Source organism: Rousettus aegyptiacus, unplaced genomic scaffold (genome assembly GCF_014176215.1).
Source record: "Rousettus aegyptiacus isolate mRouAeg1 unplaced genomic scaffold, mRouAeg1.p scaffold_m13_p_3, whole genome shotgun sequence".
Lineage (NCBI taxonomy): Eukaryota > Metazoa > Chordata > Mammalia > Chiroptera > Pteropodidae > Rousettus > Rousettus aegyptiacus.
In genome coordinates this window covers 29,828,309-29,855,035 of record NW_023416306.1, presented here as the reverse complement: position 1 = coordinate 29,855,035, position 26,727 = coordinate 29,828,309, and the positions used below count along the sequence as shown (strand labels likewise).

General features: G+C 37.6%; 1 protein-coding gene across 7 annotated transcripts in view; it reads left to right on the top strand.

Annotated features, from left to right (window-relative positions):
* RECK (reversion inducing cysteine rich protein with kazal motifs) overlaps positions 1 to 26,727 on the top strand; it is a 62,979-nt gene that overhangs the window by 33,879 nt on the left and 2,373 nt on the right. For 6 of the 7 annotated variants that reach the window (XM_016130393.2, XM_016130400.2, XM_016130395.2 and 3 more), the window contains 14 exons: positions 1,375 to 1,408; positions 3,613 to 3,810; positions 5,659 to 5,926; positions 6,439 to 6,618; positions 11,011 to 11,223; positions 12,694 to 12,830; positions 14,790 to 14,930; positions 15,987 to 16,175; positions 17,040 to 17,162; positions 19,173 to 19,344; positions 22,796 to 22,988; positions 24,170 to 24,380; positions 25,562 to 25,635; positions 26,488 to 26,643. In XM_016130393.2, coding sequence (XP_015985879.1) covers positions 1,375 to 1,408; positions 3,613 to 3,810; positions 5,659 to 5,926; positions 6,439 to 6,618; positions 11,011 to 11,223; positions 12,694 to 12,830; positions 14,790 to 14,930; positions 15,987 to 16,175; positions 17,040 to 17,162; positions 19,173 to 19,344; positions 22,796 to 22,988; positions 24,170 to 24,380; positions 25,562 to 25,635; positions 26,488 to 26,643 — 2,289 coding nt within the window. The remainder of the gene's footprint in view (positions 1 to 1,374; positions 1,409 to 3,612; positions 3,811 to 5,658; positions 5,927 to 6,438; positions 6,619 to 11,010; positions 11,224 to 12,693; positions 12,831 to 14,789; positions 14,931 to 15,986; positions 16,176 to 17,039; positions 17,163 to 19,172; positions 19,345 to 22,795; positions 22,989 to 24,169; positions 24,381 to 25,561; positions 25,636 to 26,487; positions 26,644 to 26,727) is intronic. The other variant, XM_036239408.1, reaches the window with a different exon arrangement.

Here is a 26,727-nt window from a genome sequence, read left to right as displayed (position 1 = left end):
GAAAGCTGATAGAAGATTGCTTTTTAATATTGATTTAGATCGCTTTATGGAAAGTGTTTCTGAAACCAGTGAACCCAAATATAGGGCTGTCTATACTGGGTAGCTGAAAAGTCAAAACAAGCATGGATGAAGAGAGATAAAAATGATCATTATTTTAAAACACCAACAGTATTTACTTTTTACTACACTTATACCGCTTAACAAGCTCACTAGCAGAAAGAATTTATACTGGGTGAATTCATTAGCCTTCATTGATGAGGACTGATGTTTTTGTTGTGCTTTAAATGGATAAATTAAATGTAATTGATTTCTACAGCAGAATATTATTTATTGAAAAAAGTGAATGCAGGACGGCTTCACACAACTACGTGGATTTTTGAAGCTAAGTTTTAAATATCAGAAAGCTAGTTCTTTTAACAAGTCCAGATCACATAGCCAGCCTGTGATTTAGCTAAATTTAAAAGCCAAAATATCTCTTTTTAACAGTAAAGATACACTTGATTTCCATCTATCTTTTATTTTTGCCCATATTATTTCTTTTAATAATCCATTCTCTTCTTGTGAGTAATATTAATCATAGCTGACAGGCCCTGAATATCCAAATAACTTTGTATGGGAATTTTTTTTTTTGTCTTGTTCTCCTGATACAGTGTGATATTTTCTAAACAATGATCTAAGAGTGGCTATAAACACTTATCTAGTCGTATCCCTGCTTTTGACTTGCTCTCTGACTTGCAGCAATTTTTCCCCTGCTGATGGAACAGTTTCTTCATCTATAAAACTGTAGAGAGATTCCTTCGCTCTGTTCCCAGAATGACTACAAAAAAATCATCTTCACAGCCTTGTTTAAAATACAGATTTCTGTACTACACTCCCAGATTCTGTTTCTGTAGTCTAGAGTAAAGCCTAGGAATGCCATGTGATTCTAGTCCATGGCCAAGTTTGAGAACAATTAGAAATGATCTCTAAAGTTCGTTCAACTCTCAAATGCAGTTATATAAAATATATTTCCCTATAAGTCCTTTATTATATCATTTCCTGGAAGCTTTTTTACATACTTGCAAGAAATAATTGAGATGAATCCATGTAGCTTCCCCCACATACCCACATACGTACAACTTTACGTAAACTTGGTTTGCTATATAAATGGTCAGCTTATGGCTCAGGCGATACATCTTGACCCCTAGTATGTGTTAGAAGATGGTTTCCCTTTTCACCAGGATGCCATCTCATAGCTTTTTGTTTTCAGTCTTGGATTTAGAAAAGAATTAACTAGTTTGATATCCTAATTTCCATATAACCATAAAGTGAAATAAAATTAGAAATTCTGTGTGGTTGTTAATATCTATTTGTTTGTTTTTCTTTAATTTACAGAATGCTCTTTTCAGTTGCATTAGCAGAAATGAAAGTAAGTATATGTTGATGGTTATACAAGCGGTCCAAAGAGCAAAACACAGTTTACAGAATATGATTTAGCTATTATAAATATTTCCAAGACCCTGACATTATGACATTATGACATTAGGCTGTTAGTAAACCATCTGAAGGAATGTGCCCAGTAGGATACTGTTAGGCACTTTTCTCTGGGATGTTCAGGCCATTCATGAATTATAATGATTCCTGTGTCCTAATTGCAGATTTTCATAGTGCTAGATGTGTTTGAGGAAGATCATGTCCCACTTGAATGAATATGATCACTTTCAGAAGTTTAGCACTCCCACGTGGTATAATGTAGCCCTTGCGGAGGACTGCCTCTCAGTTCATTCAGCAGACAGTCAGTCATCGACTACTTGCTCTCTGCAGGGCAAATGCACATCAGTAGGCGACACAACCTGCATACAAAGATCTCCGGGACATGGTGGATATGAGATAGTGTCACTGATAAAAGTGCTGTGGAGTTCAGAGGAAGGAGTGATCACATCCTGCAGGGGTGCTTAGAGGTAGCTGCAGGGAGTTGGTAAGTGAGCTGGACCTTGAAGGATGGACAAAATGTGAACAGTGGAGATTGGAGGAAGGACATTCCAGATGAAGGGAATAGTGAGACCAGTTAGAGATGGGAAACACATTTGAGGAACGAAGAGTTGTTTAGACTAGCTCGTCGGTGGGATATATCAAAGTATAATAAGAAGCGTTTACTGCCTATACTTTATCTTCTATCCTTTCTTACAGGGGCTTAGTTGAAGATTTCCCATAGTCTCTGGCATGTAATCTTATGTCCTCCCGCACTGGTGAGGAACCCAGCATAAAGGAGAATCAGAAGATAGGCATCCATGTCATATTCTTACTTATCTCTTCTGTCTTAAGCAGTCCCCCAAATTCGCCCCCCCCCCACTTTATCCTCATTGAGTTTGACAGTGATGTTGTCATTAATAATTGTTCTTTATGTTGAAAATGAACAAGCCAGCAATTAACACATTAAGTTTGGTGGTAATTACAAGTCAAAAACTTAGGTGTCACAATAGGTATAAAATAGTTTCCCGGTCCAGGAAACAGATCCGTCCTGCATCAGTTCAGTCCTAGTTTAATTTGCATATGATTTTATCATTAATCATTAATCATTATCCTGGCCTATCTCAGATTTTTATTTCTGAAGTTGCTTGAATTCGCTGCTCATTTCCTGGTCTCTGGAATTTATCAGAAATTTTATTCTGGTCACTCCATTACCATCTCTAATAATTATCAGAGATTTCCTTCCTACCTTTCTCATAACCTTTTCCTGCCATACCTCTACCTTGGCTCCCTTCAGCTTCCCACAGACCCCTCTGCCTCTCCTGTGAATGTCTCTTGCTCTTCATTATAAATCCCACAAGTGCACCCCTAGTCACTCATCTAGCTCTCCCCAGATACCTTAGATGGTCCCCCACGATTTTTAAAAATATGCAAATCCAGAATCAATTTTTTTCAAATGTGGATTTTACTTTTCAGATTTGAAGCAGATCATGTCAGTTATGAGATGAAGACTTAATTTAGGCATATTCTTGCAGATACTCAAACAATATAGAACTGGGATTTTGTTTCAAGATATACAGTTATATAATTGTCACATTTATGAAATGTCCCTGATATCTCTTAGTTTTTACTGGTCCTGTTTTTAAATGTGAGGCATTTGGGGTTTTATTTTGGTTTTGTTTGTTATGTTTTGCTTTGCTTTGTTAATAAATATTCACAAATCTACTGTGGAAAAAAGCAGTTCTAGTGCTTCTTAACATGGGTGCTGTTGGCATTTTGGGAGACAGTTTTGGTTGTATGAGATTGTCCTGTATGTTGCAGGGCATTTAATGGCCTTGACCACTATATACTCAATGTCAGCAGTGGTTCTCAAGTCATCATGAAAACCAGAAACACTTGGGGGGGGTGGTTTGCTTCCGTTGAGAACCACTGGACTACAGACTGTAAATTGATAAATAGCGAATTTCTTTTATACCAGTGAGCACCTGAATGTTCCCATGTCTATGCCTACAATAGTGCGATTTTAAGTGCTTATCTTCTATGGCATGGTTTTATTTCTCAAATTCAAAAAGACACATATTCTATCATTTTTATGACAATTTAATATTAACAATATTAAATATTAGCTGTTTCCATTTAATGTCATCTTTTTTTCCTCCCTAGTGGGCTCAGTTTGTTGCAGTTATGCAGGCCACCACACAAACTGCCGAGAATACTGTCAAGCAATTTTTCGAACAGACTCTTCTCCTGGTCCATCTCAGATCAAAGCAGTGGAAAATTATTGTGCCTCTATTAGTCCACAATTAATACACTGTGTGAACAATTATACCCAATCTTATCCAATGAGAAATCCAACTGATAGTAAGTAAAAGGGACATTTTCCTCTCATTTCAATCTTTGGTAAAATAATTTGTAAAAAGGAAATAAAAGCTTGCAGTCTGGGGCATTTGGGAAATACCAGATTTCCTTTGGTGTTTAGATTTGACAGATTGAATGTTACTGTCACAGCTAAAAGATACCTAGAAAAATGGATCTGTGAAGGGTTTGAAGGAACAGGCACTCTCTATTCTGAGGTGGGAGAATTTGTTAGTATGGATATTGGGGACGAGGTGAGTGGAGAGGAGTTGGGTTATGACCATGAAAATTTCAAATAATCATACATTTTAATCTAGGAACTCCATTTCTCATTTTGTCCGTCAAGAAAACTTACAAATTTTCAAAAATTTATCTATAGATATAAAGGATGTTTGCTGCAACTTTAGTAGTAATAGAGAAAAATTAGAAATAACCCAAATATCCATCAAAAGGGTATTGATTATAATTGATTAAATAAATTATATATCTATATAATACCAACACCATACAACCAACATAAAGAAGTATGTTCACATAGAAGTCTAAGATATAATAAGTAAAAAAAGTTGCAGAACTAAATATATAGTATGATATATTTTTAGTTATATACCTGTTTGTTCTGTATTACATATATCTGTAAGATTTAAATTTTTACCAATAAAGTTATTACTTTTATAATAAAAGCATCATTAAATGAGAAGTCCTGATACTTTTTAAAATCAGGGCTTCCTAATGAACCATACCTTATGGGGTCTTCAGAGTCTCAGGTTTGTACAGCCTATAATCCATTTTCATTTAGAGGTTATCAAAGTTTAAAGAGCTGACAAATTAACCAAACTGACAAAAGACTTATAGGATTTGTAAGCCACATGCCAGTGTTTTGATCTTCTGGGATATTGAAAGATTTGTTTTTATAAACTCAAAAGCAATGCTATGTGCCCTGTTTGTCCAGCATCTAAAGCAGAACTCTCAGGCTCTTGATATTCTGTGGTGTGGCTATGTGATGAAAATCAGGATGAAGCATTTGCCACAGATGACCTTCATTTTAAAGGCCTCTCTGACAGAGGTGTTGCTGGAGCTAAGGTGATTGAAGCTCAAAAAAAAAAAAAAAAAAGACTTTTAAGGGTAGAAGAGCAACCCTCTCAAGTGTCTGGAAATCTGGGAAAGAAAGGTACAGACAGATATGCCTGAAAAGATTTCATAAAAAGTCAAAGACATCTGAAAAAACTACTTCAAAGAAGCCATCTGAATTCTATAGTCTGATTGAAAGTATTCTTTAGGTTTTTGATTCTTTGTAGAAAATTCAAGGCAGTATCAAACCAATATATTGTATTATTTAAATTATAACTTAGATTAATTAATTTGCACAGGTATATAAAAGCTTCATATCCCAGAATGTGATGAAATATGGTCTTTGTGGATATTGCTATTAAAATTAGTCTTCTCTCTAATTATGACCAAATATAATCCCTGTTAGGCAGTTGTTTCTTACATGAAATAATTCCAGTTTGATCTATAATACCTTATCTAGGAATATAGAATACCTTGCATGTTAAGGATATCTTAGATGTAGGATGACCTTTCATTTATGTAGGAATGGTGCTAGAGATCCCATGATTGGGCACAGTGGTGAATTCTGGTTACTAGATACCTAATCTGTAGGTATACCTAGTAAATACCTTTATTTACTGTAGTGCAAAGTAATGGAGAGAGGATCTGTTGGGCCCTGTATACTGCAGATATTAACATTACTCCGAGAAGTGATGTTTGCCAGTACATCACCATGTTCTTCTATCCTGAGCAGTGCATGACATAAAATTAGCTAATTAAGCCACTTATATTCTGAAAATGTAGGTTTATATTGCTGTGACAGAGCGGAAGATCATGCTTGCCAAAATGCCTGCAAGAGAATTCTGATGTCTAAGAAAACAGAGATGGAGATTGTCGATGGCCTCATCGAGGGTTGTAAGACGCAGCCCTTGCCTCAGGATCCTCTTTGGCAGTGTTTTCTTGAAAGCTCACAGTCTGTTCATCCTGGAGTCACTCTCCACCCTCCTCCTTCTACAGGCCTTGATGGGGCTAAATTGCATTGTTGTTCTAAAGCAAACACTTCAACGTGTAGGTCAGTATCTCATTTTCTCTTAGTAAAACCAGTAGAAAATAGCATTTTAATTAATGATTTAAAGTCTAAAATATGTTATATTTCCGTATTGTGTAGACTTGAATTTAGAAAATATAAAATCATTCTTTCATCTGACAAATATTTAGTGAGCATCATGTATACAGTAGTTCCTCCACCACCCTCTCATTCGCGGTTTCGCTTTCTGTGGTTTCACTTACTCTGGGTTAACCATGATCTGAAAATATTACAAATATCTACAAATGCTATCATTAAATATTAAATTTAGCATTGAGCTTTCTAGCAACCATGGCAAAAAGGAAAGGGGGATGATAAATGAAGGCTAAGTTTTTCATAGAAAAACTGGCTCAAAATTCTAGGAGATAGATTTTGAGTCTTTTGGGTTTTGTACTTTTTTTCTCACATATAAAGTATGGTTCAGGGTTAGAATTTTATGCAAATCAAATACTCATTTGGCTCATCTATGTGTTTCTGCATTTGTATTTTGGTTTCAGGGAACTGTGCACTAAACTTTATAGCATGAGCTGGGGCAATACACAGAGTTGGCAAGAGTTTGATCGCTTTTGTGAATATAATCCAGTGGAAGTGTCCATGTTGACCTGTTTAGCAGATGTTCGGGAACCTTGCCAGCTGGGCTGCAGAAATCTTACTTACTGTACTAATTTTAACAACAGGTAGGAGCAAATTTTTATATGTGGAATGGAAATATGTCATTAATTATCTTATTTTTAAATAAGTGGAAAGACCACTATACTCTAATTTTGTTTTTGCTAAGTTAAAAGGAAATAGTCTTTTTTTTTATGATTTTATCTTTAAATGCCATATTCCATCTGGTTAGTCACCTGTGAGAAAGGAAGCACTATAACAAAGTTCCCTCTAATCTAGGGGTACATCAAGCTTCTAGGATTCAAAGAGTCTCTTTTACCTTCAGTCCACTGTTCTTCCCCTCTCCCTTTTCCTATCCCACCAGTGCAAACAGTTCATTGCAGAATAAATCACTGTAAACAGTTTGGTCATCCAGATGCCCTCTTGTGGACAGTTTACTTTGAAAGACCTTCAGACTGTCTGAGGTTCCCACTCAGTGAGTCTCCTATTTGATACAAAAATATTTTCTTTACAGAATCAATTTGAATAGGTATTTTCCTGAGGTATCAAGCATGGTAAGAAAAATAAGGGCCAAGAACTGAAGGAGAAGTGAAGAAAACACAAAAAGTGCATCCAGAAGTATAGAGAATACCATCTCAGAGAAGCCATATAGGAAAAGTCTCTAAAGAAGAGGAGGCTGGTTTTGTGAGCTGCAGCTAGAGATCAGGAGCGCAAAAAGGAAGAGAATCATTTAGTTGGGACAGAAGGAAGTTCAGAAGATGTTTGCCTCAAGCTAACACACATACTGTCCTCTTAAAAGTATTGGGATTATTATTTTGAGTTAGAAAATTAAGGTATCTTTACAACTGCTGATAGAGTGTTAGCCAATAAGGATCTGGCTTAGAGATTTGAGCAAATTTGAAATCTATGAAATATTTGAAGTTAAGCTTAGACACATAGTTCTAGCTTCTGGTAATGGTGGAGTAGTTTGTAACAGACTAACACTCCTGACAATACGAATTACGAACTCTGCATAAAATATGAAAAAAGATTGTTCTGAAGGCATTGGAAAGTGACCAAAAGCAAAAGGAGCTATACATTATGTAAAATAGAAAGTGCACTGAGTGGGAACCACGCTTAGCCAGCTTTTCCTTTATGGACACACTCAGTTTCCTTGCATGGCATATAGAGTTCAAGCAAAAAACAGCAGTCTTGGGCCGAGAAGTTAGAGATCAGAGGTTGGGGCTGCCAGAGTGGCCGGATACGGAAGCAGAATATCCCAGAAAGGAGAGAACCAAAAGGAGATGCCCCCAAATCTGCATACAAACTCGCCTTAAACTCTTGAATTTAACAAAGCCATAGGATACAAATTAAGAGATAAAAGCCAATTGTATTTTGTATGTATTAGCAACACATAATTGGAAAATGAAATGTATTTAAAAATATTATTTTACATGATTGCATCAATAAACACGAAATACTTAGGGTTAAATTTAACAAAAGATGTGCAGAAACTCTATACTAAAACCCAGAAAACTCTACAGTGAGAAATTAAAGCAAATAAAGTGGAGAGAGGGACCATGTTCATGGATTAGAAGACTTAATATTGTTAAGATGTTAATTCTCCCAAAACTGATCTCCAGATTCAGTGGAATCCCAACAGGCTTTTAAAAATAGAAATTGCCAGGCTAATTCTAAAATTCATATGAAAATACAAAGGACCTAGAAAGTTAAAACACTTTTTTTTAAAGAATACATTTAGAGAACTTACAGTACCTGATTTCAAGATATTATAAAGCAACAGAAGTGAAACAATGTAATATTGGCATAAGTTTGTACAAATAGATCAAGAGAACAAAATAGGCAAGAATAGACCCTCATAGAGTAAACTGGTTTTCATCAAAGGCAGCAAGGCATTTCAATGCAAAAAGAAACATCTTTTCAACAAATGATTTTGGAACAATTGAATATCTTATGGAGGGAAAAAGAACCTCAACCTCTGTCCCACACTATACACAAAAATTAATTCAAGATAGTCATAGAACTAAACATGAAAACTAAAACTACAAATCTTCTGGAAGAAAACAGGAAAATATCTTAACCGTGGTATAAACAAAGATTTTGTAGACAGGAGGCAAAAAGCACTAATTATAAAAGAAAAAAAATGAATGAATTAGAGTTTAACAATAAACACTTCATTCACCAAAAGGCACCATTTAAAATTTGAAAAGGCAAGCCACAGTCTGAGAGAAAATATTCAGTATGTCACATGTGTACACACACATAACACATGCACATTTGACAAAGGACTGGTGTCTAGAATATATGTCACTCTACAACCTCATAATAAAAAGTCAAACAACCAAATTAAAAAACAAGCAAAAAACATTCAAGGACCCTTTCCCACAGAAGACACCAAAATAGCAATTTAAGTATATGATAAAGTCCATTATCATTAGTCATGCAAAATGCAAATTAAACATTAATGAGATGCATCCTCACACCCACTCTAGAATGGCTAAAATTAAAAAACTAACAAGCATGTGAAGCAAGTGGATTTCTCATGTTTTGCTGCTGGTAGTAAAACAGCGGTCCCCAACCTTTTTAGCACCAGTTACCGGTGCTCCTATGAGAATCTAAGGCCTGATGATGGAGCCGAGGCAGTGATGTTAGCGCTAAGGGGAGGCTGCAGGTACAGATGAAGCTTCACTCACTCACCGGCTGCTCACCTCGAGTACCTACCAGACCACTGACAGGTACTGGTCTGTAGCCCCGGGGATTGGCGACCCCTGGAGTAAAAAAATGATTTAAACACTTTGGAGAGTTTTCTTGCACTTTCTTCAAAAGTTAAGTCTATGACCTAGCAATTCCGTTTTGAAGCATTTACCAAAGAGACATGAAAACATATGACCAAAAGACTTCTATTTTAGCCTTATTCATAAGAACCCAAAATAGAGGAAAAACAAAACATCCATCAAGAGGAAATGAAAGAACTTATTGCAATATATAAAACAGTGGAATAGTACACAGAAAGAAGAAAAGGCAAGAAAAGGTGTGCAACATGAATAGTCCAGCAAAATACAAATTAAAACCCGTAAAATACCACTAAACACTAAAAGAATGGCTACGAGTAAAAAGGCCGACAAGCATGAAATGCAACAGGCTTTGATGCACTGCTGATGAGAGTGTAAAATGGTATAACTGCTTTAGAAAACAGTTTGGTGATTTCTTAGAAAGTTATGACCCAACAATGCCATTCATAGCCATCAAAAGAGACATGAACACTGGAACAACCTTAATGTCTATAAACAGGTGAATGAATAAATCAGTGTTTCTCAAAGTGTGGTCATGGTCTCCCAAACCCCATGAGATCAAAACTGTTATGATAATACTAAATTTTATTTGCTTTTTTCACTGTTATTCTCATGAGAGTGAACAGTAGAGTTTTCCAGCTGCTATATATTATGTGATACAGCAACAGGAGCAGATATGAAAATTCAGCTATCTCCTATTAAGCCAGACACTAAAGAGAGTTTCAAAACTGTAAACCAGCCCTACCCTTCTCGCTAATTTTTGTTTTGTTTTAAATGTAGTTATTCATAAAAATACATTAACACGTAATGGGTTTATTATTTAAAATGAATTAATAACTACTTTAAAAATCTTAATTTTGATTTACAATGTGATAGATGCTGGTGGATATTACCCACATAAACAAAAGCTTTTTGAGAACTCAATAATTTTAACAGTGCAGATTGGTTCTGAGAACAAAAAGTTTGAGAATCTAGGATAAACAAGTTTTGGTACATTTATTAATGGAATACTACTCAACAGTAAAAGGAGCAAACAATTTATATACACAATAGCATGGACGAATCTCAAAAAAGATTGTTTGGCTAAAGACGCTAGACCCAAAAGAATACATACAATATCGAATCTACTTATAGGAAGTCTAGAACAGGCTAAATTAATCTGTGAGTACAAATGGTGGTGGCCTCAGTGCAGTCAGCAGAGAAGGCAGCGACTGGACAGGGATACAAGGAAACTTTCTGATGTGATGGAAATCCTCCTTAGATGATTCGGATAGCGTTATGTGGATGTACACATTTGTCAGATCACATAAAACTACCCGTAAAATGTATGCCTTTTATAAATTATACCTCAGTTTTAAAAACTTGGGCTTTTTATTTTGTGAAATAAGAAAAATGGACACATAGAGATGGTAGTCCTATCCACAGCATTTTGAAGTTTTTAACTCTCACAAAAATCAATGTTGAAAAGAACACGCTATCGGAATCTTAATGATAGCATTTACATTAAATCTTCATACATTCAATACTAATGTCTTTTGATGGGTTGTGTGTACTTTCTTCTTTAAGAAAATCAGATTTTCCTGATTATTAGTATGTCAAGATTTTGCATATTGCTTTTCTCTAGAAAATAATTACTTCTTGCTTCCTTCGGGCCTTTCTTCTCTTCAGACCAACAGAACTTTTCAGGAGTTGTAATGCTCAGTCAGACCAAGGAGCCATGAATGACATGAAGCTATGGGAAAAAGGAAGCATAAAGATGCCATTCATCAACATACCTGTTCTTGACATTAAAAAGTGCCAGCCAGAAATGTGGAAAGCAATAGCTTGTGCACTACAGATTAAACCTTGTCATAGTAAATCCCGGGGAAGTATCATTTGCAAGTAAGTTTCATCATAATGACTCCAGTTTTGGTTCAGACCCTCTGTGATCTTCACCCACAGCCTATAATTAGAGTTTTCCACTATTTCTCCTTGCCCATCACCTTCCCAAGTCAAATGCGTTCCCACTTTTTCCTTATCTGCTGAAAATACTCTTTCCTCATCTCCATTTGGCCACTGCCTCTCCTTCTTAGTCCCTCTCAAATACTAGTCATTCCTATGAAATCTTCCCAAATTTCTCCTGATGATAATTTATCCTTACTACAAATCTCCATAGACCTTTATTTGTACTTTTAGGGTGCTTAGTTTAAGAAACATTTATTGAGTACCTTCAATGCACAATTCTATTTTTATATTTTAATTTATGTACTTGTCTTATATTCTGTTAGACTTTACTCTCCTTAAGGAGTTTATTCTTTTTTGTCTCTATTTTTGTTCTTGTATCCTCTTTCCTTTTTTTTTCTCCTCTTCAGGGATTAGCATAATCCTGACATGCTGTAGGTATTCCATAAACGTTTGATGAGTGAAGGAGTTAATGTATATAGTCATTAAGGCCTGCTCCTAGTAAACATTTTGTGAATGGTTTGCTTAGGAGATCTAGGATAAAGTAAAGATGAAAGCTGTTATGGTGGGTGAAACCAAAAGCATTAACTATATAGTAATCTATGTCAGCTGCTCTTCAAGCATCTTTTTTTTCCAAAAAGCTTTTTTTAAACCAGTATTCATCCGCTAAGTTGTTGGTGTGTGGCTCAGTGCTGCTGGGCACTTGATGCCTGATTGCAGATTACTTCAGCCCTAAACAGGGTCCATATCTATTCTCTGACATGACTTGGAGATGACCTGAGTAGGGAAGAGATGAGGGGTAACTATTAGATGACAAGCAAAAGATGAAAGGAATTTACAGACTTAGCATGGAAAACTTATGAGTCAAATTCCTATTAAGACTGAGAAAATTTTAAAGTAGTGAACTTTCTAATAGAGGCCAAACACCTTAATGTTGATAACTAAAAAGATATTTTAAAAGAGAAAGGAAGGGAGGGAGGGAGGAAGGAAGGGAAGGAGGGAGGAAGGAAGGGGAGAACAAAGGAAGGAGCAAGCATGCATAACATCCTGAGAGAAAGGATGTATGATTTTGCAAAGAGTAAATCAGACTAGCCTAAGTTAATTTCCTTTCAAAGAGTGAAATGCCACATCGATGGCAGTGATAGTAAGTATGAGTATAAAATTTGAATGAGGGCTCAGGTAAGAGAAAGAAGGATGGATACTTTGATAGTGTAGTACATTACTTACTATTCAACCCAAAGTTTGCTATGACTCCTGTTCTCTTTTGCCATATTTACACCTAACCAACTGTGAAACATTCTTAAGTTATTAAAACTCACTCTCTGGAAAGTTTCAGGAACAATTGATATTGATTAGACAATGTGAGGAGGTTCCTCAAACCTTAAATTTGTGTGTATTTTCCTTTTCAAGATCAGATTGTGTGGAGATTCTCAAGAAATGTGGGGACCAGAACAAGTTTCCTGAAGACCACACAGCAGAAAGTATTTGTGAGCTTCTATCACCTACAGATGACCTGGAGAATTGTATACCTTTGGATACATACCTCAGTAAGTACTTTGTGTTTCTAAATTTCAAGCACTTCTCCTTTCCATTTCTGCCCTTAATGTTTGCTTTGGCTGAGCATCTGTCTGGTGAGAACATGTGCTTTAATGATACTATCTCAATTGCAGACTTTTATCTTACTTGCTTGGCCCTTTGTCCCAAGAAAGAATTGTCATCTCAAAATATGTAAGCAGAAGCTGTTATATTGGTCTGCAGGTAGAGAGCTGTCATCAATCAGGAATTCTAAGCAGTGAATCAGGAGCCAGCATCCTCACCCAGCTCCATCATTGCTGTTTCCTTGCCATGATTTGACCAGGAAGTAGAATTTCTACCTCGGAGTCTTCAACTTTTTGTCATCAGAAATTCATTGGGTCTGAGCCAGGCATTAGCTTGGACTTACTCACCAAAGAGGTAGTAAGGAATGATGGTCTGTGATGGAATGGAAATTTTCTCTCTGCCAAATACTTCTGTCAAGAGCTAGAAGAATAAGTTGGTATCCAATTGAGGAATCCTGGATCTGAGCTTCCTGGCAGGAGGTGGCTGTATGTGGTTTAAACCAGGAGATTACAAGATAGAACTGCATATACTGCACACCAAGTAGTTAGGGTAAGGGGAGTGTTTAAGCTGCCGCCAGGTGGCGGTAGTGCTGTGAACTGGCTGAAAGGCAGTGAATTTAGCTCCTACTTTGTTTTCCTGTGTCAGATAGGATGAAGTTAACACTGCAAATAGTAGAACAACAGATAGAAGTAAAAGAAAGCCTGGAAATAAATAGTCCAGGGCTTTTACGGTGGCTCCATCATCAAGAATGCAGGCTCCTTTTTCTTTCTCCATCATCCTTAGTGCTTGGCTTCCATTGTCAAAATTACTTCTTGTACTTCATCATCACAACATGGCTACTGGAATTCTAGTCATCATATCCTAATGTAAGGGAAAACGACCCCTAATTATAAGGGAAACTGGGAAAGATTATCTTTTTAGCTGGGGGCCCATTGCCATCCTAAGTAAAATTAGAGTTCTAGTGGTAAACAGGAAAATAAGATTAAAAGCTAGATTTGCAGCTAGTAAAGCTACCATGTTTTCTCAAGACCAGCAAACTATGTCCCCTCGTCTTTGTGACCAGTATAGCAAAAAAGAGAGCATTAGACTAGAATCATAGGCTTTGAGCAGACCATGTCTTTGAGCCTCAGCCTCCCTATTTATAAAATGATTGGGCTAGATGAGATCAACTCCAAGAGCCCTTATATATCTATTAGCCTTAGAGTCTGAGTCTGGCCTAAAATCAAGTAAGCAAAATGAATATATTTATAATCCCAGACTCTATTAGAGTAGTCAAATATATATGTGTAGAAGAAAGCTATTTCAGTGGGAGGAAACTTAAAGAAATGCTTTTGTTTAAAATTCAATATTCTCTTTAAATATCACATATACTTTATATTGAGACTCTTCTTTGGTCATTGTTTCATAAGTTAACAAATATAATCATGGTATGGGGTCCGTCTTACCATAATAAATTATCATTTATGGTAAAATGTGCTAAATTATCCCTTTTGGATGTAAGAATCTATTTGACCATCCTATCCAAAATATACCTGTCACTTTCCATCCCCTTACAGTACTTATTACTTATCATTACCTTACATTTTATTTACACACATACACACACAGTCTATTTATTGTCTATTACTTGACCCGAATATAATCTCTATACTAGAAATTTGTCTCTTTTGTTCACTGCCGTATCTCCAGTACCTAGAACCTTGTCAGGCGTATTGTAGACATCCAATATATAAATAAATGAATGGATGGATGTTTGTGCTGAATTCACAAATGATCAGAGAATTTGAGTGTTTAATAGCTTACTACAATCAGGTCTCACTTTATGTTCATCCAGACATAATTCAGATAATTTACAGACTTCTGTTATTCTTTTAGGTTGGCTAAACTGATCTGCTTTTGGTTTTTAGGGCCAAGTACTTTAGGTAACATTGTAGAAGAGGTGACTCATCCTTGTAACCCTAATCCTTGCCCCGCTAATGAGCTCTGTGAGGTCAACCGGAAAGGCTGTCCTTCTGGAGATCCCTGCCTTCCATACTCTTGTGTTCAAGGTAAGAGAGGTAGTGGGTATGGGTGTGGGATGAGTATGGATGTGCTGCTGGCGTTTATAGGAATTATCTTTGGAATGAGATTACAAGGGACTTTATTTTCTCAATTATGTTTTTCTATAATGTTTCAGGTTTTCCCAATAAACATGTATTATTTATGTAAGCAGAAAAGGAGAAAGACAAATGTAAATTTCAGTAGTCATTTAGATTATAAACTAATATTAGTCCAAAACCAGACCCTCATAATGAGTTATAGGGTTATTGACAACAGAAGAAAAAACAAACTTTGGGACAGCTTTTTGTACTTTATCTTTCATACTGTAATGTTTGAGAATATGTACTGCATGTTTTTCATGTTTTTTCTTTTTTTTTAGTATATGGAGAATTAGCATTCTCAGTGGGCTGTGTAATTATCTCCATAAATTTAAAGTTATTTCCCAATTGAACATGTTTCTTTATTATGTTAGAATCAGCATTTTTTTAAGATGTGAAGTAAAAGGAAAGTATTAAATAAACATGATGTCTCAAAGGATCATCTATAATATTTTTGTAATACCATAATATATCAACTATAGAGTCATAAGAAATCTTGTTAAAATTAGAAAGCAATGAGTTTTCCTTAAGCCCGATCAAGTATTCAACTTTTTAAAAAATTTAAGGTATGTTTATATTCCATCAATTAAAGTTTTCTGATCAAGATTATTCTAAAAACTGTCTGATTTTATACTCTATTTTTAAAGTATCTGTGATTTTTAAATCTCTTTGCTAAGCTCCCCAAAATAAAAAACTATGTATCTTACAACATTTTTGTACAGAACTATAGCTAACTTTAGGATATAGGTCCTTAATCACCACCATCTCACAGAACATGGAATTTTCATCTGAGAGACTATGTTTTTGACCAGTGAACCAAAACAATTCCTTCGTTTCATGTTAAGTTCTCTTACATAATCGTTAGTAGCCGCACAGTACCTATAAGACTTACGTGAAGTGTATCTAATGCATAAAATAGTATCATAGACCAATACCCACTGTCTCAGCTAAGTTTTGTTTGTATAGGTTGCAAATTGGGAGAAGCCTCTGATTTCATTGTCCGTCAAGGGACATTAATCCAGGTGCCGTCATCTGCAGGAGAAGTTGGTTGTTATAAAATTTGCTCATGCGGACATAGTGGACTCTTAGAAAACTGCATGGAGATGCACTGTATAGACCTTCAGAAGTCTTGTATTGTTGGAGGAAAAAGAAAAAGTAAGTCTTAAACTATATTTATTTGTTTCTTGTTTTTAATATGAGATTAGTTATTTTAACTTTGTAGGAAGAACATTGAATGGATTCTCACCAAATCTGATACTTCAGGGCAGTATTTTTCAAACTATATTCTACAAGGTACTAGGACTTCTAAGGATCTCTTTTATTAGTCTCCTCTAGAAAGGACTACTAGCTAATAATAATTAATACTTACTGAACTCTTAACTGTATACGAAGCACTATGCTAGGTTTTATGTGTGAGATCTTATTTGAAAAAAGAGTGCTCTTGGCCAAAAACCTGCTTGCACATTCGACTTAGCTAAAATAAATGGTGGGTACCTCGTATCCTTGAGGATAAACAAATTCATACCTTCTAGGAGCTTTCACTAATTAATGCCTGTTCTATACATGAGAACATACTGAGATGAAGGATTAAGGTTGCACTTTCCATGATAAAATGGAAGAGAATTTGAGCCTCAAAAAGGAACAGGCAAAGTGCTTTTCAGGGAGGTAGTCGTTACTGCCAGGGCATTGGGAGTGTCTGTGATCCAAAGGTGGCATTGGTATTGGTCCTGCAGAGAGGAGCGGAGTTCCAGGAGGAAAGGAGCATTTGAGGCAGAAGGGCAGCCAGAAGCATCCTCAGAGAATAGGAGCAGTCTGGTGAGAGCAGCACATTAGGGGTTTGGAGGGATATGGTGGGAGATAAATACAAAACTATAAATATTACAGATTTAACTCCCTCGTTTGTATGTTCAGAAGTGATTTTTCAAGAATTTCTATTTTTAAACTTTTTTAACTATTACATTTAAAATTTGTGATCTATTTATAAATGCATGATATGGAACAACATTTTATTTCTCTCAGGTCATGGAACATCTTTTAATATTGACTGCAATGTCTGTTCTTGTTTCGCTGGCAATTTGGTGTGTTCTACCCGCCTGTGCCTCAGTGAGCACAGTTCAGAAGATGACCGTCGCACCTTCACAGGTAACCGTGGTCACCCAGAAGCTATCCTTATCCCTTGTACCCAGGTTCCCTTCAGGGTAGCTTCTCTTGTCCTGCCTTCACTGCAGATGTACACAGTAAACTAACTACACAACCTGTATTTATGAAAGCAAGGTAACCTTGCTGGATCTGTTTCCTTCTCTACAAATTGAATGAAATGAAATGATTTCTTAGGGCCCTTCCAGTACTAATAGTATGGAATTCCATGTGAAAAGAACAGTGCCAGTGACTGGGATGGTTTTAGTTAAATGGAATTTTCCTACCTGCTAAAGTACCCCATTTACCATTATGGTCTAAAATACCCATATATTTTCTGAGTTTGTTTTTGTTCTAATGGTTTTCTTACCACTTTCTTCTTTGACCTACCTTAACCTACTGGTTTATATAAGTAGAGACCCCTATAAACAAAGTTATAGGCAGGAAAAGTAAAGAATGTGTCTCTCAATATGGTATATAAAATCTGAAATTTAGATGTTTAAAGTCTTACTTGAGGATGGATTTCTGAAAAGTCAAAGGATAATACCAAAAATAAGACAGAGAGAGGCGGTCATAAACTTCTCACATAGGTTTCTTCCACTCTTGTCTCCATAGGGATTTCTCCAAGAAGGTAACTTGAGAAATTATTGTAATTTTGAGACTTATTAATTTTTCTGAACAGTCATTCAAGAATACTGATTATTTGTCTTCCCTGTTTTCTGCTGCTGGTATTATGCTCACTCCAGCTACAGTAAGTGAGAAGGCTGGTGAGGTGGGGTACTCTTTTCTTAAGAAGAAACTACAGTTGTCAACAGTAGCGGTGTAGTCTATTGATATCTATCGGTCTCTGCTTTTTCCCAGATCTGAAATACCTTTGGTCTGAGTAAGGAGGAACCAGATAGCTGCCCTTACCCTATTTCATGCTGCTGTAGCAGCAACTTGATTCTTCTTCCCCTGAAGGTAGTATTACACATGGAGTGGGGTAAGGGAGAACAGAATACGGATTTAGCAACCTCGTGTCTCCAGCCCATTGAAAATAAAAAAGGAGACCAGAAAGAAGTGAACAGTGGACTGATGGAGAAGTAGAGGCAAGACCAACTCCACCTCAACCTGTATCCACCTAATGAGCACTAGCCTTCGCTGCTTGGTGGTTGTTGTCCTTTATCGTTATCCTTTATCTGCTCTGCTCTGATGAGGACAGTTCATTCTGCTAATTTCTGTGGGGATGAAGAGTGAACTAAAGATTTACCTGAATACTTTTATTTATTTACTTACATCTAAGTAATTTTGGAAGATAAACTTTACAACTAGCAGGACCCTCTTCCCTGTAGTGTGCAGCCCCTCATGTCTTGGGATAAATGTAGCTAATGACTGTTTAGCTAGCAGACTCTAAGGAGATTTTCCTGGCTGCAAAGTTTACCACATTTCTTGGGACTCAGGCAGTTTCCCAGTACAAACATGACTCAGAGAGAGAGACATTCATAAAAATTCTTAAATCTCAAAACTACAGTAATTTCCCAAATTACCTTCTTTTCATTCCCCTTCTCTAAGGAGATGGAAGGAACTTATATGAGAAGTTTACAGCCTCCACTCTTTGTCTTGTTTTTGGTATTTATTTTTTAATCCATATTCTACTTAGCTAAAATGTAAGGTAGGTGCATTCCAGAAATCTTCCAAAACAGACTTCAAACTTCTAAATTCTAGACCTTATACACCAGATTGGGAGAAACATTCTTTACTTTTCCTACCTATAGCTTTGTTTATAGGCATCAGGGTCTGGAGGCCCTCAATTATCTGGCAATAAGTGGAACAAAGGAAACCATTATGCAGATAAATGGTTTTTCAGAGGCCTCCTTGCCTTTACAGACAGTCGTAGATTGGAGAAATGGTCTTCTAAAAATTCTTTTTTAACATGAGACCCCCATGTAATCGTTAATGGTTTGCCTTAATAAGGAAATATGAAGGAAAGGGGCCCGTGTGCAAGCACACATTGTTGAGGCTGTTTCCTTTCTTCAGGTCTGCCCTGTAACTGTGCAGATCAGTTTGTCCCTGTGTGTGGGCAGAATGGACGCACTTATCCCAGTGCTTGCATTGCTCGCTGTGTGGGCCTCCAAGACCATCAGTTTGAGTTTGGTTCGTGCATCTCAAAGGATCCATGTAATTCTAACCCCTGCCCAAAAAACCAAAGGTAAGTCAAATGGCTCCTTATATTTTCAATTGAAGATGAACCCTTACTAAGCATCTACTGTGTACTGGACAGTGAAATGAATTAAAAAGGTGCTGCCCTGAAGAGTTTGGAGTCTAGTAGTGCAAAGCCATGTAAAGCTGCTTGGTAATGTTACTGTGATTGGGGTCCTGGAGTGGAACAGTTGATGCAGCCCGAGGAAATCCTGGGAAAATAGAGGATGTGATATTCAGCTGCAAAGATGAATAGGAGATTGCAAGCAAGGTTTGCAGTGGAGGTGTTGGTAAAGGCTGAGAGAGTCCCAGGAGAAAAGATCTTGGCTGCTGGAAATGAAGAGATAGCATGGAATATGTTGGGAGCTACACCAGTTTTTTGAGACTGAAACAAAGTATGGGGCAAAGAGGGGTAGCAGATGAGACCACAGAAATGGATGTTTTCTTATTATTAGCTATTTATGCCTGACGGTTATGGGAAATTTTCTTCTATTTGTCTGTTTCCATTTTAGAGATCGGACATGAGAAACCTTGGGAAAATGCAGCTTCAGTATTTGAAATGATCTGTTTAGGGGTTCCTTTCTCTGTAGTTTCTTCATGAGCTCAGGGTACAGTTGACCTACCCTTAATGGTGGGTTTCTGCATGTGGTGGCTGCAGGTCAGGTGTCATGCCGACTCTCTGAGGTGTCAGCCTTCTTTTTTCCACTTGCTGCCTCAGAGACCTGCTCAGGATACATCCAGTGTCATGGTCCTTTCCTTAGGAAGGATTTTGTGGAAGATAATCAGTTGCCTCTCAATCCTTAAAACCTTGGTGCAGTATAGAGGGAGAAGTAGATTTTTCTCATGTGTTAAAAAAAAAAAACTGATCTTGCATATGGCAAAGTTTATACCATGAAAGCTAAGCCCCAAAATTTCCTATGGAAAGAAGACAGGGTGATATGCATAAGAAAAAGAGATAAAGAAATAAACCAAAGGATAATAGAGTTGTGTTGGGAGATAGAACTGAGGCTTGTTTTGGTATTTGCTTGTTCGTTTTCCTCCATTTGCTAACCCTTCTGAATAAGGTTTGCTTTTATAACAAAAAACTAAAATCTCAAAGTCCTTTCTGGGTATAATACAAAACCAACCAAAAGAAAAGATTGAGAAATATAGCTACATGAAATGAAAATTTCCTGCATGGTAACAGACAAATGACAAACTGAGAAGAAAATTACAGAGAAAGGCTAATGTCCTTATAAAGAGCCCCTACAAATCAATGTGGAAAAGATCAACAACCTCATATAAAAATAGGCAAAGATCAATAGCCTAATAGAAAAATGGACCAAGGACATAAACATAGAAAAAGAAATACAAATACTTCTTAAACACTTGAAAAGATGCTTTTATTAGTTAGGGCGAGTAACTCGAGTTACTGTATACAAACTCAGAAATATCAGTACTTTAACGTAACAGTTCTAATATGGACCATTTAGGTGTTCAGCAGGTGGCTTTCCACACGGTGATTTAGAGACAGGATCCTGTCATCTAGTTATTCTGCCATCTCATATAGACTCCTCGTCGTCTTTATCTTCTGCATCTGGCCAGCAGATAAGCTTTTATGATCCAGGTTTAAAAGTGGCATTCATCTCTGCTTAGCCACATTCCCTTGTCTAGTACATAGTCACTTGGCCACAACTAACTGCCAGGAAGACTAGGGTGTGCCCTGGAAGAAAATTAAATGAATTTGATGAACCTCTCACTAATCTACCACAACCTTCCTCATATTAAGTGACATGTAAGTTAAAACTACAATTGTGTACCATTTTCCATCTACTGGACTGGCAAAGATAAAAAGTTTAATAACATAATGTAGGGAAACAAACACTCTTATATAAGAGGGAGTTGGAGGATTGGTGTATCCTCTATGGAGGGCAATTTGGCCGAGTCTAACAAAATTTTATATGTACATACTCTTTGAATCAACATATATAAATGTTTATACTTCCATAAAATATCTCTGGAAGAATAAACAAGAAATTGGTAACAGTGGCTGCGGCTGGGGAAGGGAACTCAGTGGCTGGGACATGAAAGTAAGAGAGAGACTCATTTTTCACTATATATCATTTTGAATTTTTTCAATTTCACCATAGGTTTGTATTATCCAAAAATAATTGTTTAAAAAATAAAAAGTTGTATTCATGCATCAAGTATGTACTTATATACCAGGCAACTTTCTAAACACTAGGACACAACAGTAAGCATGACAAAGTCCTCGCCCTGATCACGTGCACTTTAATCGACGCCCCAGATTCTCAACCTTTCCTATTGATCCTCTTATTTCTATATATTCAAATTGATAAAGTTTGTCTTTCTAAAATTACCAAATTTCTCCTAATATTCTCGGTTCTCATCCCTTCTGTGTTAATAGATAATGAGGTTATAAATATCCTTTTTTTATTATTTCTCTTCAAATATCTTAAATTTCCATAAAGCCATAACTACATGCATTCTAATTTTAAATCCCATGAGAAAGGGGAATCATGTGTAATAGTAGTGATGGTGGTGGTCATCAGAGCAGGAGGCTCATCCCTAAAAAGAGTAGAGCAATTTCCTTTGAAATGAAAATAATGCTAGTTACTATATTCTTTTTTTAATTTCCAGACGAATATTTGTAGATCCTGTTATTTCATCAAAGACCCAGTGAAAGCTCAATATTTTAATAGGTTTTGTTTTCCTATAAAAGTTATAAATATCATTTATAGAAATAAAAGAAGTAAAAAGTGTAAAGAAGAAAAAGCCATCATCCCTAACCTCTCTAAGGAAGTTCAGGAATTGAGAATGAATCAAGGTTCAGATATTACTAGGAAAACTCAGCTTCATGGAGTGGCATTCTCTCAGTGATTCACAACCAGCTCATTACATGGCCCTCAGTCTTGTAAGCACAAAAATCTGAATTTTTCAGCACATGTGTGACACCTTCTTTTAAGAAGGACTCATGTTAGCCAAGCAGAAAATTAAGGACCTGAAAATGCTTTATTTATTATTGACTACAAGGCTTCCAGCGTTAACCCACTCGAAGGCCTCATGTCAGGTCACTTCTACCCCGTGCATCCTTTGCTTCTTTTCCTGGTGTCACCTGCCCTTTCCTCCAGCACCACAGAGTCTTGAGCATCACACCTTTGCTCATGCTTCTCCATCAGCCTGGCAGGCCCGTGTGGCCCTCCTGATCCTCCAGGTTCCAGCCAGGATACTACCTTTGCCCAGTGCATAACTCATTCTCAGGAACTTTTGTATGTAATTTTCTAGCTGATAGCCTACTTTTTATGCATGCTTGACCCTCCAGCTCTCCATAAGCTCTTGGCGACAGGGACTGTTTCTCAGTTTCTCTCTTGCTTTCTTTTCAACCTCCTGGACCTTGTCAGTGCTTTACCAGCCCCACCATAGTCCCTCCCGACTCATGGTGCTACATTCATGTTTTTCAGATGCATACCCAGACCACAAGTCTGCCTGACAACTTTTGATAAATTTGGATGTAGCCAATATGAGTGTTTGCCGAGACAGCTCACCTGTGACCAGGTCCGTGATCCTGTTTGTGACACAAACCACATGGAGCACAGCAATCTCTGTACTTTGTACCAGAGAGGGAAAAGCCTCTTATACAAAGGCCCGTGCCAGGTACAGTTATATAGCTGACAAACCAAAGTTCACAGAACATAAAATTGGTTTATGGTCTTTTACAGATGGATCAGCAGTAAGATCACTTGAGAGTCTTTTGTGAACCCTGTCAAATCTAGAAAACTTAGGCCTCTACTAAAAATGAACCATCCCAAGACTGTTTTTTTCTCCTAACTCTGGAGGACTTTCTTGCTAGTGGGTGTATCTTTGCACATCCAGTGTAAAAGCAAGAAAAGAGAGTGACAGCCAACTCCTAAGAAAAGAACTTAAGGAAGAATTCATGTTCAAACAACCAAGAAAAGAGTTCTTTTCTCATTCTTCCCACCGAAGTCCCTATTGAAGTACTGAAAAGTAATAAAAAATATCTCGAAGACAATGTCTTTTTTACCTTAGTTTATCTTTTGGTCTTTTAAGGTTGTGTAATCTGTAATCTTGTTAAAAAATAAACTCAAGGACAACCCCACTGAGGCTTCCCACATGCACTGGTCTATGTGCTTGCCCCTTGCCCAGGGGAATCCCATCTTTGGGCTTAGCATCCCCTGCCTACAAGCAGCTAACACCTAACACGATTTCTTCTCCTTTCCTGGTCTTCATTGTTGAAAGATCCTTTCTTCAGCTTGTTTCCCTTAAACTTGTGTTCTCTCAGAGTTTGTGTTCCAGTTGCATTGATACCTCCTACTCTGAATTCCCAGTCTTCTCTTCCTGCTCGTTCCCTCCTCCTGGCTATGGTTTTTCTCTCACATATTCCTAGCCTACCTGATGGATCTAGAGTCTTTCTGCCCTCTACCTCTCCACTCTTCCTTCTCCTTGCCCCTTACCCAGTGTGAAATGGTAGAGCCTCTGTATGTGCATAAAGATTGATTTTGTTTTCTTCAAACAGGCATTTCTGGAATAATAGAAATCTGAGGGAGGGGGTATTTTATCTCATATTGCTTCACTTGGATTGAGCACCTGAGTCCTAAAGAGGCTGAGAAAAGTGCTCTTTTCAGTTCATCTTGGGACAGGCTGTTTGCCCCCCACCACATGTTTAACCTACCTCAGGAGCTTAATTAAGAGGGTCCCCAGAGTTTATACCTATGTCTTTTTTCCTTCCTGAAAATAGGGAGACCTACTGTGTACTCTTGGTTAGGAAAAGTACACCATAGAGGTTTCCAGGCTAACTGTGATTTATTTGTCCTCAGCCCTTCTGCAGAGCCTCAGAGCCCATCTGTGGGCACAACGGGGAGACCTACAGTAGCGTGTGTGCTGCCTACTCAGATCGTGTGGCAGTCGATTACTCTGGGCCCTGCCAGGCCGTCGGGGTCCTCTCAGAGTACAGTTCTGTCGCAGAGTGCGCTGCTGTGAAGTGTCCTTCGCTCTCAGCGGCCGAGTGCAAACCTATCATCCCGCCTGGTAGGCTGGCAATATTTGGGGCAGGACAGGGGTAGGATTGGGAAGACTTGTTTATCTGCCTCCAGAGAGTGAGTCACTGAGGAGAAAAGAGCTGACTAATGTAATAAAAATTTTCAAGAAGTTTTAACTCTATCTGATGCTGATTAGATGCATTACTCCGGGTCGACCTTTGAAAAGCTGTGGGTTACCTTAGTATCATCTGGTCCAGTGATTTTAAAACAGTATGACAAACTTTTTTCAAGCAAAATCTTACACCAAACACCAATATATAAACCGTTAAAGCAGTATTTAATTACTAAAATTTTGGTTATTAGTTCCATTGCATAATGTTTAGATATTACCATAAAGTTAATTAATAGAGAATTAGTAATTAACAAATGAATAATTGAAATAGTTTTGATGAACACAAACATTTGAAATTGAGAGAAACAAAATAGTTGTCTTAGGTTGGCCTTAGCATCTAATCGTTTTAGTTGCATGTAATCACGAAAGTCTTATTCTATACAGACTGTTATAAGTATAATAGTTTTTTAAAACAGCTTACCTTACAGTCTGATACTCTTCAGTTAAATAGAGGTGGCAGAAGAGACTTTATCCCAAGACTGCACAGAACAGATTAGTCTGGATCTAACAAGTGTGTTTCTCATCCATGAATTTATTAAGCTTCCACTATGTGCCAAATATTCTTCTGGACACCGGGGACACAGCAGTGAGCAAAACAAAGCCACTTTCCTCCTGGAGACCATGATCTGATGTTTTGTTAACAGTTCAAAATAATTTGTGAAATTCAAGTAGAGTCAAACACTCATGAAATACCTGCTCCCTTGTGTTGCAGCCCGAAATCAAAGGCCCAGGAGATCACATGCCCCGGGTCACAGTGGGTTTGAAGCAGAGCAGGGTTTAGACCCAGGTCTTTTGAAAGGCCAGATCCCTGTGTGTTATCTCACACCACCACGCCTCACCCTGAGAAGTGGTAAAGGATGAAAGCAGGGACGGAGGGAGGATTTGGTAGATGTAGAAATTATAAGATCCAGGTTGGTCAGGGTCCGATCTAAAGGGCAGTCATTGGAAGGCCAGCTATAACTCTCAGCGCAAAACGAAGGGTTGGCTGTGTCACCAACTGTTTTGTGTTCTCCTTGTTTCTAATTCTGAACTCACGTAAAATGGTTTCTGTTATACAGGTGCATGTTGCCCATTATGTGCTGGGATGTTAAGAGTTTTATTTGACAAAGAAAAGCTGGATACTATTGCAAAGGTAAATTGCTTTACATGCCAGGTACTGTTGAAACCTTATTGATAAACTTCTCGGTAATCCTACAGAGTAGAATGTGTCGTCCCCTTTACAGATGAAGAAACTAATTTGCAGAGAAGCGGCTTGCCCAAGGCCGTATAGCTCATAACCAGTAGAACGAGGGTTGGAATGGAGGCTGTCAGGCTCCCAATTCTATGCTCCTTTCCTCCACACCCTGGCTGCGTGGTGACCTTGCTCCGCACATCACAGCCTGAACCTTAGAAAAGGTCCCCTCCTGGCACAGTAAGCAGAGTTAGGACTAGAGGCAAAGCTAGGCAGCCAGAGACTGGTAGACGCCCAGATGGTTTCAGGGTGGCCTGCCCTCACACGGTCCCCCTGCCTCCGGGGGCTGCTTCCAGAGCCAGCCACTATCCCTTGAGTGTTTTACCCCTTTCCTTTTTCTGTACCATCACTTTTGCTGCTTGCTGTTAGGAAAACCGAGCTCCTGAAATGTTACAGCCTCTAGCTCAAAAATTATCCTCATTTTGATTAAAACACCTGTATTTTTACAGGAAAGCTGTCATTATTTCCCTGTGACCTCCAATTCAGAACAGTCACTTTTTAAAAAGCACTTCTGGTAAGAGTGTTTATCTTGGCTACAAAGCTCCATGTCAGGCAAAACCCCATTGGAATGGACTTTGTAGAGATTTAGAATTCAGCTAACAGGGCCCTATTGGGGCCCTGCTCTTAGGACTTCCTTGGCCAAAAGAGCCTCCTTGACTTAGGCAAGATAGCAAGGCAGCATAGGCAGTAATAAGGAATTCTTTTCTTTTTTCTTATTTTTTTTTTGATAATAGAATTTTTTTTTCTTTCTAGGTAACAAACAAAAAGCCAATAACCGTTCTAGAAATTCTTCAGAAAATTCGTACACATGTGTCTGTCCCACAGTGTGATGTATTTGGATATTTCAGCATTGAATCAGAAATTGTGATCCTGATCATTCCTGTCGATCATTATCCGAAAGCTTTGCAGGTGGGGTTCAGCGTACACTGTGCAGCTATCTTGTCAATTTCAAGTCTGGTGGACTTAGAAGGGGGTGGGCACAAACCAGGTTGG